The sequence below is a fragment of the Haliotis asinina genome, chromosome 3 (assembly GCF_037392515.1).
Source record: "Haliotis asinina isolate JCU_RB_2024 chromosome 3, JCU_Hal_asi_v2, whole genome shotgun sequence".
NCBI classification, from domain to species: domain Eukaryota; kingdom Metazoa; phylum Mollusca; class Gastropoda; order Lepetellida; family Haliotidae; genus Haliotis; species Haliotis asinina.
In genome coordinates, this window is record NC_090282.1 from 61455607 (window position 1) to 61468181 (window position 12575).

The 12575-nt window shown below is 38.8% G+C and overlaps 1 protein-coding gene across 1 annotated transcript in view; it reads left to right on the forward strand.

Moving 5' to 3' along the window:
• The window catches only part of LOC137278282 (S phase cyclin A-associated protein in the endoplasmic reticulum-like), a 97750-nt gene that overhangs the window by 63156 nt on the left and 22019 nt on the right, over nucleotides 1-12575 (forward strand). The window contains exon 27 of the mRNA XM_067810522.1: nucleotides 9634-9825. Within this exon, the coding sequence (XP_067666623.1) occupies nucleotides 9634-9825 (192 nt within the window). The remainder of the gene's footprint in view (nucleotides 1-9633; nucleotides 9826-12575) is intronic.

Here is a 12575-nt window from a genome sequence, read left to right on the forward strand (position 1 = left end):
TTTTAGTTTAGCGTCCAATATTCAGACGTAATGGAGCCCTGGAGGTTTGCTACGAAGTATTTGAATCTGGACACATTGTTTCTATTCTAGGTTTCTGTGTAAACTGTACTTTAATATCTAAGTCATAATGATGAGCATATTGTAACTTTGACCTTACTCTTTTGAATCAGTGACCAGGCTTAAAGGTTACTGGATTTTTTAAGTTTTGTTGCTCTTTCAGCCTTCAGTCAAGTTGGGGCGGTGGGGTAGCGTGGAGGTCAAAATGTTTGCTCGTTGTGCCGAAGCTCCTGGTTTGATTCCCCACATGAATACAATGTGTGAAGCCCATTTCTTGTGTCCCCACAGTGATATTGCTGGAATATTGCTAAAAAGGGGTGTAAAACTAAACTCGCTGGCTCAAGTTGCAGAAGACTCTCTTCTGTAATTAGTTGTTTATTTTCATGTGTACAGTTGCACAAATCAGTTATTATATCATACTCGAAAATAATTTCAGTTCTGCAGACTATGTTTGTTTTACTCTAAATATGGTATGAATCCTAAAAATGCCACACCCATTGACCTCAGTTTGTAGATTGGTTGTCTGTGAGCAAAGATGAGATGGATCTATTTTAATTAACCCACGTTGCTATAAGCTGCATCCATTTTAAATACATGAAAAAAATCAGTCGGTATTTATACTCCTTGCACAAGCAATAATGTGGTATGTTTTTAGATACGATCTACAGCTCCCTTGCTTGACATTACTAGTTGTTTTGGTTGTTGGAGTGATTGCATATTGCCCTGAGTAGATAGCAAATTAGACTAATGTACAAGGAACCAGGATTCTGTGATTGAAAAGGGTTATTTCAGATATTTGAGTGTTGAATCCCTCTTTGGTGCAGGATTAGTTTGAATAAAAGAAAAATGAATCCAGCCCAAACTGAGATATTGAACAGGGCGATTAGTGATATATGAGCAGAAAGTAGGAAGCTCGGGATACAATTTTTTGATGCATTAGTGATTAAGTTGAGATAATAAAAGGTGCATCTTGCAGTCTCTGCTTTCAGATCCTGATATTTGATGCATTAGGATAAGGAAGGTTGAAAATAACTAATTCATCTTGCGACGAGAGCGACTTCGTCGCCTTTGAGCGACTGTCCTAATGTTTTGGCAGCCTAGGGCATGACTGATGAGGCTGGGTTAAATAGAGGATTTGGCCCTGCTTTGTCCGGCAACCTGATCAGCTAAATCACCCAGCGCTCAATCACAGTTCAGTATTTCTCAATGCCTCTGACTTCTACGATTGTATACCTGCAAGTCAAATCAGGCGCTTTTCTGTTTGGAAAATTACACTGGGGTCATTAGGGCTTAGCTTGATAGAATTTTCCATTTGGATTATGCTAGCCTCAATAAATGATTTGAAATATTGGCTGGTAAGTCGGGAAAGTTGAAAGCAGCGAGTAGAACCTCTATCATCAGGGGGCATTATCTAGGTGCAGGGGATCAAGAGGCCAGTTGGAATTGTCACGAAATCAAACGAGAATGTAATCAAAGTTCCGATTATTCTAATTTTACAAAACAGCTGATCCTTAAACAGGACAATTCTCTACCATTCATTTTGCATGTTTAGGCTCAAATTTGTTCATGAGACTGTGCTCTGTAATAACTGTTATCCTGAGGCAAATTTCCTTACTAAATGATGATTAAAGTAGAGGATATTCTGATTAAAGATGGCCATTTTTAGTCATTTACCCAATTATGATAAACTTTATTAAAGGATTTTGATGGTGAATGAATGCACTTGTACAAATGATTATGTGTTTGGAACCCGAAGTTACTAAAATTACATTGATTGTTAAGAAAGTGTATTTTTACATACATACATCATATATCACAGCTGACAAGATAATTGGTCAGTATTCTTTTTTATTGCTCTTTTCGAGAAAGTGTTTTTCTTTTGGAAAAAAACGATGAATGGACTGTTACCACTCCTTACATTTTTTCTGGAGAAAATAGTTCTGGCTAGAAACTCTCTTTGAGGATCTTTTTGAAAGAACAGAATGGCATTATGAACATGGTATAGATGTTGTGTTTGTAAATCAATAGTATTAGCATAGGATGTCAATTTGTTATCTCAGATTTTGTTAACCAATCAATAAATCTAGATAGGGTAAGTTGTTATAAGCTTTACCTGTATGTAACAGCAGAACTCAGATCCTCCCAAAGGGAAGGGAGTACCAGTAGGGTTCAAAGGATTTATCTGAATGTCATACTACAAGGTAGTGAAAATCTGCCCATACATAAGCATCATGAGTAAAGAGTAAAGACAGTACATAGACTCAAGATAACCACATTACTTGTAACACTTATAAGATTTACAGTTAATTTATATTCAAACTTCAACCAGTCCCTTTAGATAAATCAAATTACACTGTATTATATAGAGATCATGCTCATGCAGTTAAACATAAATGCATTACCTTGTCTTGGAGATGCAGGTAGGAATGGCTGTGATTAGCCCTTCACAAATAGATATTCCATATATAAATATAGGATAATAGTTATGTTACAGTTAGGTTATCATGTGGAAAACACATATAATACATTTCCAAAATAATAAACAATAATATACATTTATATGTGTAATACATAGAATACTTCTAACCTGTTTATGTGTACAGTATGCTCTTATATATTCTAAGTTGTACACTTGACATATACCGCTGAGAGAATGTTCACAATACCACAAGATGCAGAGGTGATGTAAATTTGACAGATGTTTGCAAGGAACTCTTTCCTTACATTACAATTTAATAATACTTTATCATCTAAAATACCACATATAACGACAATGCTTAAAATAAAAATCAGCCAAACCAAAAGCTCTAAATACAGCAATTATCAAATGAATTTTCCGTATGTGTTCTAGTGCAGAGAATGTGCTGACAGCAAGGAAGAAGAAGGATGCTAACCGTCCAGTCAAAACTTTAGACAAATGTATCTCCATGAGTGAAACAATCATGTCCACCCACAGAACAACAATAAGTCCTAAGACTATAACTGACCAGTGACAACAGCCATGAACCTACAATGTAAATTCTGAACTTTCTAAGCTTCCATATAAATCAGTAGCTCTGAGCAAGTGCTGAAGTTAATACAAGTATTTAATGAAAATAAATTTCAAATATTTAGGTTTAAGTTATTAATTTCATTCATGTAAGTTGGTCCATGATTACTACTGATCGTATCAGTTTGTATTGTGGAAATATTGCTTGATGTGATATTAAGTTGGAACCCTGGGGTTCACTACTTCTTGAACGACTCACTCAACAGGGTAATGCAATCATGTATAGGTGGACTGTTCTTGTTGAAATCATCTCACACTATATATTTCCTCTTTGTAAATCTTGTGGTAGAGAATGGTTGATTTTAAAAGATGCACAGATACTAATTCCTTGTAATTTTATGCAGTGATGAAGATATTTTTCACACATCTTGATGTTTGTTTCATATAAAGTGAAATACATACAAAGAAAAAATATTGGACCTCCTATTGACTTGCTGCAATAGCACAAGACAAATGTTTGGGAGTCAGCAGGAGTTTTGTCATAGAGGTGATGTGAATATATATTAATATTGCCTGATTGTCTAGATGTCTGATAAACACTTCTTGTTTTGTAAGTAATCATAAGTTAGAATGTGCCTTAATACTTACAAGTTTGGGCTTGTGAAAAATATTGAAAGTAAATTTTAAACATTGGTATATTTTTGGACAGTGTCAGCTGTTTCGTGTTTTCTAAGGCAAGGTAAGAATCCTTGTCTTGAAGCCTATATTAGATACAGGTGGAATGGGATTGGTGTCTACAGGGCAACTTCTCAGTGGGAAATGCGAGTGTTATGTCCTTGTCTCTGTTCCAACATGTCAGATATGCTCGATTAGTGCATCTTCACAATACTTGTCACTGATGCCTTTGTTTTACCTCTGATAAGGTGTCAGCTTTATGAGCTGATATGAAATTCAATTTGACTAGTATTGCCTGAACTTCTCCTGATGTCTGAAAGTGGGAGAATCCCTGGACTAATCTCCTCTTGACTGTCTGTAGGGGTGAGATATGACTTCTACAATTATGAGCCTCTGAAACTAAAGGGTTATTCCTGCCATGTGCAGCCTTTCTCGTTACTCAAATGTGGACTGGAGCAAGTCGACAGTTATGATCTGGTACGACCTAACCGTTTATGAATGAAGCGATTTATGCCAGTTTGAGAGTGAAGTTGGCGGGATGGAGCTATCATGCTAAGGAACCCACACTGACTTAATCTGCCTTTAATTATTTTCTGTGTTTCCCTCAATCCAAAGGTGCAATGAGTTATGCTAGCTTGCTAACGAAAAATTCCTTTGCCCTGAAAAACATCGTAGAAACAGGAAATAAAAAGAATGTTGGTAAATTAGAAGCACGTGATTGTAACATAACTTGCGAGGGAAGTGTATTCAAGATTGCTGTGTTGAACACAACAATTCTGACCAATGAAAGTTTTTGTGATTTATGTTGTCACTGTGGGGTGATGTTTGAAATGTGCAGAGTTTTCCAACAGGCAGATAGATGTGAATATAATTTGTAACAGAAAGGGGAGGGTTCCAGTCACTCATGTCAACACAACTTTGATCAACTTATCACCAGAAATTACTCTCAACCTCCGGCTTTCCTATCTTTTGGGCCATCTGAATCTGTAATGACTCAAATATGTTAAATGTTTGAATTGTAAAAGCTGGTTTTCTTTAGTGGTTTTTTTGCACCCATATTTTTTCACATAAATTGAAGCAACTTGGAATGGTTGTTATTTTAAGATAAAGATTTCAAATTACCTTCTGTTAATTAGTGTTTTGTATTTGGAAGATCTGTTCAATAACAAAATAGGGTTTCTGTGTGAAGTAGCTGTTGAAAGAGTCTTCTACCAATTTATTTGAGCAATCCTGGTGCTTGGTAGTGAGATCCCTGTAAGGTTTGTTTTATAAGAACACAATTTAAGAGTATTACTGACAATGCTGATATTTGTGGTGTGATGTAGATAAGTAGGGATGTTGAAGGACTTACTGCTTCCACAAGAATTTACACCCTTGATCTTAGATTGACATTTGCTTTGGCTGAAAATATTTCATTAGATGAAGATGCACTGTAAGCATTGAATAAATACACATACACACAATGTAAGAGCAGGTCACACATACAATACGTCAAGATATCTGTGTGTATCAAGTCAGCTTGACAATCTTTTGGGAACAGAAATTTGGAAAATGTTTAAAAACTGCTTGTTGAAAATTGTGCACATATCTCCTGAGGATGGCTGCTTGTGTGGGTTTACATTTGCTCTGTAATTTAAGCAGGCCTGCTTGTGCTTGGTGTAACAACATTGTTGTCCGTCAGTTGCCATTATGAAGTCAAGGAGTTAAGATTCATAGGCAAAGCATCAAACTGTCAAAGAAACAGGACATTTATTCCTACTTTATGGGACCTTGCTTGAAAGTGAATGCCTTTTGAATCGGACCATTCCTTATCAAAGACATTTTTACGCTGCTATGATGCCATGATTTGAAATGTGATGAACATTGAAATTGAGATTTAGGCAAAATACAGATTTCATTCCTCAGTGAACATTCTGCACCTGCATGACAATTATGATGTTATCTTGGCTTTATTGATGTCTAAAATATGTACTGTGTATATTTGTCTTTTTCATAATTCTTGACTACCAGTTAGGTTACCTTTATGGAACAATATCAACTCAGATATAAAAATATAAATAACATGTAAACTAATATTGGCTTATAGGTCAGAAACACTGTAAGCACTAGAATGCACAATAATTCACATGTTTCATTCAAATATCTTGATACTTTTATGAATTTCAACAGTTTGGTCATGGAAGATATTTGATTATTGAAGAATTGTTCAAAATACAAAAGTCTGTTTGCAGTGAAAATGTACCTATGAATTTCACTTTTAACAAATACGTTAATCAGATAAAGTGGAATTAAGATTGCAAATCCTTGTAATTTTACCTTGCCATTTGAACATTTACAGCCTTGAATTTTATTCAACGAAACACTAAAGAGTTGCTCAACAAACAATCATAGTGAGTGAGGGAGTTAAGTTTTATGCTGCACTCAGCAATATTTCATCTGTATGGCGGTGGTCTGTAATTAATCAAGTCTGGACCAGACAATCCAGTGATCAACAGTATGAGCATCGATCTGCACAATTGGGAACAGATGACATGTGTCAACCAAGTCAGCAAGGCTGACCACCTGATCCCGTTAGTCACCTCTTACGACAAACACAGTTGCCTTTTATGGCAAGCATGTGTTGTTGAAGACCTATTCTACCCTGGACCTTAACAAGTCACAAACGATCATAGATTCAAATTGTTGGTATTGGTTTGCTCTTGGTGTTTCATTTAATGTGCATACCCACTTGTCATACAATGTAGTAACCAATAATAGTAATTTGACTCTATGATCATTTGTTAAACATCTTTATTCTAATTTGAATACAATTCTGAGATTTAGATATTCAATTGGCAATGTAAAATGGTGAGGGTGGAATGAGGTAGTGAGTTAGATTAAAGCCAGTACTTTGGCATAGTACAGTGTAACAGGCTATTCTACTTGGCTACATTACTACCAGCTCCTCCTAGGGTTATTATGACAAGGAGAAGTCTTGGATTTTGTGTAATATGGTTAAAGTCTGCAATATTGACTCAACTTAAAAAAGCTCTAGATAAATCATTTTTTATGTGAAAGGGCTCCCAACTAAAAGCTGTTGACATTTTAAAGGTAGGTGAAAAACAATTCTAATTGTTTTGGCTCAATAAAACTCACTTTTCCTACTTCTTCAGTTACTGTCAATGACTTGATGAGGATGCTGAAGAGATACTTGCTGGCCTCTCCATAGGTTAATGGGAGGAGTTAGATTGGCCAACTATTTAAGAACAAAATCTAATTTTTGTGATCTTGACCTAATGATGGATGTGTAACGACTTGCAGCACATCTCCCAGAGTGTCTGTCTGACTATCTGTATCTCTGTGTGTGAATGTTTGAGAGAGTCTCTTTTTGTTTGGCTATATTGGCTGGATAGTCTGTTCGTACATCACCCAATGAGAAAATTAAGCTTTGTGTTATGTCATATGCACTTTTAATTCTGTGGGATTATTTATTTTCTGATAAAATTAAATTTGTGAGAAAAAAAAACACATAAAAAAAATTTAAGAAGTGTGACTGTCATGCCTGTTTCTCTATAGATAGGTTTACAAATTATTGTACTTGAGTGATGTATGAAACGATGCTATGTCACATTACATAGAGAGAGACTTGGTATATCAGGCTCCCTATTTCTGTAAAGATTGAAATATTGGTAGAGTTTAAAATACGTATTGCATTACAATCTCACCATCAGTATCAAATTGCTTTTACCAGTACCGTTTGAAAAACTGTAAAAGACAGATATTTATGGCCAAACAACATTTAGTGAGGTCAGCTATCCAATAGCCATGCCAGTTGACTGCTAAATAATGGACCTGAATAAATGCTAGATACTCCAGTGTCAAGTTGGCTTTAAGAAGTGCCCCTAATACTTTTGTGTGCAGTGATATGTTGAACCAATCTCTCCTTGACAGTGTGGCCCAGACACTTAGCACATTGTTTTCATGGTACAGAATCGACTGAAAGCTTCCCAACTGCACTTTAATTCTTTGTTTTGCTACCAGACAAAAGGCATTGGCAGTATCCACAAATGATCTGTGTTTCATTTATTTTGAAAGATGATCAAGTTGAGAGATGAAATCAATTGACCACTGAATGGAAGATAAATTGCATGGGGGTCTCAGGGGGACTATCTGGCTGCCAGTTCCTCGAAGATCAGGGTATCAGAGAGCCAGTGCTTGGTCCCTGGACTCGGCTTTATTAATTTTTGAGCTTATCAAAATATCCTGTAACAGGAAACTGGCCCATGACGAGTTTCTTATCACCTCTGGGCTTGGTAGACAGTAGCAGAATTCTGTTGGGACTTTCAGTGGAAGTTCTGTGCTTTAGTTGTCTCACACAGCTATCCTAATGATGTATCCTGTGCCATACCGTGCTTGGGTTTAGTTTTTACACTGGCTTGTATAGTGTGCATGGTATGGACTCTTATCTTGTGTGCTAACTACAGAGACCAGTAGTTATTTATACATTGGATACCTGAACATGTCATGAGACGTTGTTGAATCTTATGAAAATATACTTAAAACTGTAAATTAATTACATTTCCATATTTAACAGAGAAATTGTATTATGGGCAAAAGTTTGATAATGTGTCAACAAGGTTTTTGTGAAAGTACTTTTGAGTGTAAAAATCTGAATAAAGGTTAAGGGATTCTTGTCTAAACCTTTGAAATGTTTTGGGACCCTTGAAATGTAATGCTGAATCAGCAAAACCCACCAGACCCTTCTTTCCCTGTTAAGATGATCAGTCTTGGAAGTGATTTGGGAAAAAGTTCAAATAGCTGAGTACACAAAGTATATCTTTTATTTTGTTGTTAATAAGGAAATTGGTTATTGGAGAGAGGATTGCTGAAAAGAGTGAGTGAGTAGATTAGAATTGACGTTTTTATAATAATTACCTCTCATGTGGAAAACAGTTGTGAAGATTATGCTTTCATGTTGTTTTCAGTCAGGTATTCATTTCCTATCAGAAGGTTTTGTTTATATATGTCTTGCTTATCACCTAAAGAGTTAGTGTCTGAGGTAGGCCTTCTATTGCCTGGCATTGAAGTTGTCCAACATGTGCTGCCATCTTCTCTCATATCTGATGGTGTGTCATTTCTCATTCACTTGCTTATCTGGAACATGAGGAACTTTGCACCTACTGAGTTATGCAGATTTATGCAAGGACATTGGTTAGGGTCTTTAAAATACCACTGCAATGCCATTGTGTGCTTTTTCATTTGACATTTACTTTGGGGATTTGAGTGCAGACAGTGTTTGTCACAAGAGCTAACAAATTGCAATGGATTGTCAGGATTTCTCATGTGGCTGATTGGTACTGTGATGGCAAGGATTGTAGATCATACTGTCAGCCAGGGGATTGCTGACTGTGGCATAAAGCAATCTTCATTCTTCTCTTGTGTGTCCAAGGCAAGTGCTGATCAGCCTTATCATTTGTCAAGTGATTAAATGATGTTTTGCTCCTGTATTTGTAGTTTTGTAGTTACATTACCACATTGGCCAGCACAGTGTAGTCAGGCCTGAAGCAGGGAATCTTCAGTCACCGTCAGAGTAGGATGACTTAGTGAACCTGTTTGCTTCTGCAGGAGAATAAGCAAATGAAGTAAGAGGTGCATATTTACAGTATAGGCAGAGTTGGTAGCCTAGTGGTTAAAGTGTTCGCTTGTCACTCTGAAGATTAAGGTTTGATTCCTGATATGGGTTCAATTTGTGAAGCCCTTTTCTTGTGACTCATCATGATTTTGCTGCCATTGTTGCTAAAAGAGGCATAAAACTGAACTCACTCACTCATTATAGATAAGTAAACTGATGGTTAAAAGCTTGGCCAAACTACCTATGTAGGGGAATATTGACATTTTGTGACTTTCATTGTAAACAATGACATTTGTTTCAGATGTTTGTCCAGTCCGGCCAGCCTCCAACAGTGTTGCAGCAGTTGTGTGCACTGCCGTTCCAGTACTTCAGCGACCCAAGACTGACCAACGTTCTGTTTCCCACCCTAATTTCCTGCTGCTTCAACAGCCAATCAAATCGACACATCCTGGAACAAGAGCTTAGCTGTGCACTGCTAGCAAACTTTATTGAGGTAAGACAATCCCACACTTTTTTATGCATTAACTTTGTTTAAATATGTTAAATGTTTGATTCTGGTCATCAGAATTGATCCCTGAAGATAAGGTTAATATTTTTGGTGGCATTGTGAAAACTTTTTAATGAATGTAATGATTGTAGAGAGTAATTTATGTACATGAATTATGCCGCTATTCATCCAGCAGTAAGTTGGTACCTACAGTATATATGACTGCTCCTTGTCTTGTCTGGTACAGATTAAATTATCTTTTAAGCACAGACTGCACAGGGATTGTTGATATATTGTAGCTGCAACATAAATCAACATGACTCACTCACATAAGCTTGCTCTGATCTGTGCTTGCTGTGATATGTGAGTGAGTGAGGTTAGTTTTATGCCGCACTCAGCAATATTCCAGCAATATGGAGGCGGTCTGTAAATAATCGAATCTGGACCAGACAATCCAGTGATCAACAACATGAGCATCGATCTGCGCATCTGGGAAAGTTATGACATGTGTCAACCAAGTCAGCGAGCCTGACCACCCGATCCCATTAGTGGCCTCTTACAACAAGCATAGTCGCCTTTAACGGCAAGCATGGGTTGCTGAAGGTCTATTTTACCCTGGACCTTCACAGGTCTGCTCTGATATGTACTCTTACTCTGACTTATTATAAATCTGTAATGTTTGTGCGATAAGGTGTTGTGTATGTGTCCGTTACATTGCTAACTGAATTATCACTTGCTCATATCACTTGCTCATATCACTAACAGATATGTGGTATTGCATTCATTTTCAGGTGAAGTCAAATTTTTGTTACCACCAAGCTGAATATCAGTGTTACATTGTGTAACTCTATCGTTAGCTTGTTTGACATTTTATCTTTTCCAAGAAAGTTATATTCTGAAGTGTTCTGTATGAAAGAAGAATGAGCTCAAGTTTGAAAATGGAAACAACTGGTCCAACCACACACCCCATCAGTAGAGGTTGCAGTTCTATCTTAGCTCCTTCACCTTCAGACTTGAGAAAACACTTCCAACTCTTGGCAAACAAACATGGTCTCGATTATCCCTCCCTGCCAGTGGTCCAGGCATTGCTTACAGCCTGTCTGTGCGGTCCACCCATCCAGTTTGACAGCAGGATGGCAGCAGTGAAGCAATGGGCTGTGACATGCGCTTACCCTGTGTATCCCCCCCTTCACCATATATCCTAGACTAAGCATTGTCTCTGTATAGATATAATTTTGATTGTAACAAATAAACCCATTTAAATTGGAAAGCAGACACATGGGGGCCAGAGATTCTCATGGGGAAATCTAGATTTGCTTAATTTAGAACTTTAGCATCACACGGAGGGCTATAGTCTGCCATACAGACCCTTAAGCAGATATATCCAAGCAAGCCCACACAAGTCTAGAAAATGTGGCAAATATGAAAATGAAGGAAATCTTCTTTTGATAATAATTTATTTTTTCTACTATCAACTTTTGTTTCTGTAAAATATGTGCACTAGTTGTTGTTAGTTGAGGACTAAGCTGTAGGGAAAATGATATGATTCAGTGACTGGAGACAAACTATCTTGTTGTATATCCAGCATATCCAGCAGGAGTGGGTGTGGAGGTGGAGGAGGTTGTCCATGTCCAGCAGGAGTGGGTGTGGAGTGGAGGAGGTTGTCCATGTCCAGTAGGAGTGGGTGTGGAGTGGAGGAGGTTGTCCATGTCCAGTAGGAGTGGGTGTGAAGGAGGTTGTCCATGTCCAGTAGGAGTGGATGTGGAGTGAAGGAGGTTGTCCATGTCCAGTAGGAGTGGGTGTGGAGGTGGAGGAGGTTGTCCATGTCCAGTAGGAGTGGATGTGGATGTGGAGGAGGTTGTCCGTGTCCAGTAGGAGTGGGTGTGAAGGAGGTTGTCCATGTCCAGTAGGAGTGGATGTGGAGTGAAGGAGGTTGTCCATGTCCAGTGGATGTGGATGTGGATGTGGAGGAGGTTGTCCATGTCCAGCAGGAGTGGGTGTGGAGGAGGTTGTCCATGTCCAGTAGGAGTGGATGTGGGGGTGGAGGAGGTTGTCCATGTCCAGCAGGAGTGGATGTGGAGGTGGAGGAGGTTGTCCATGTCCAACAGGAGTGGAGGTGGAGGAGGTTGTCCATGTCCCGCAGGAGTGGGTGTGGAGGTGGAGGAGGTTGTCCATGTCCAGCAGGAGTGGGTGTGAAGGAGGTTGTCCATGTCCAGCAGGAGTGGGTGTGGAGGAGGTTGTCCATGTCCAGCAGGAGTGGGTGTGGAGGAGGTTGTCCATGTCCAGTAGGAGTGGATGTGGATGTGGAGGAGGTTGTCCATGTCCAGCAGGAGTGGATGTGGAGGTGGAGGAGGTTGTCCATGTCCAACAGGAGTGGGTGTGGAGGCGGAGGAGGTTGTCCATGTCCCGCAGGAGTGGGTGTGGAGGTGGAGGAGGTTGTCCATGTCCAGCAGGAGTGGGTGTGAAGGAGGTTGTCCATGTCCAGCAGGAGTGGGTGTGAAGGAGGTTGTCCATGCCCAGGAGGAGTGAGTGTGGAGTAGGTTGTCCATGTCCAGCAGGAGTGGGTGTGGAGGAGGTTGTCCATGTCCAGTAGGAGTGGGTGTGGGGGTGGAGGATGTTGTCCATGTCCAGCAGGAGTGGATGTGGAGGTGGAGGAGGTTGTCCATATCCAACAGGAGTGGGTGTGGAGGTGGAGGAGGTTGTCCATGTCCCGCAGGAGTGGGTGTGGAGGTGGAGGAGGTTGTCCATGTCCAGCA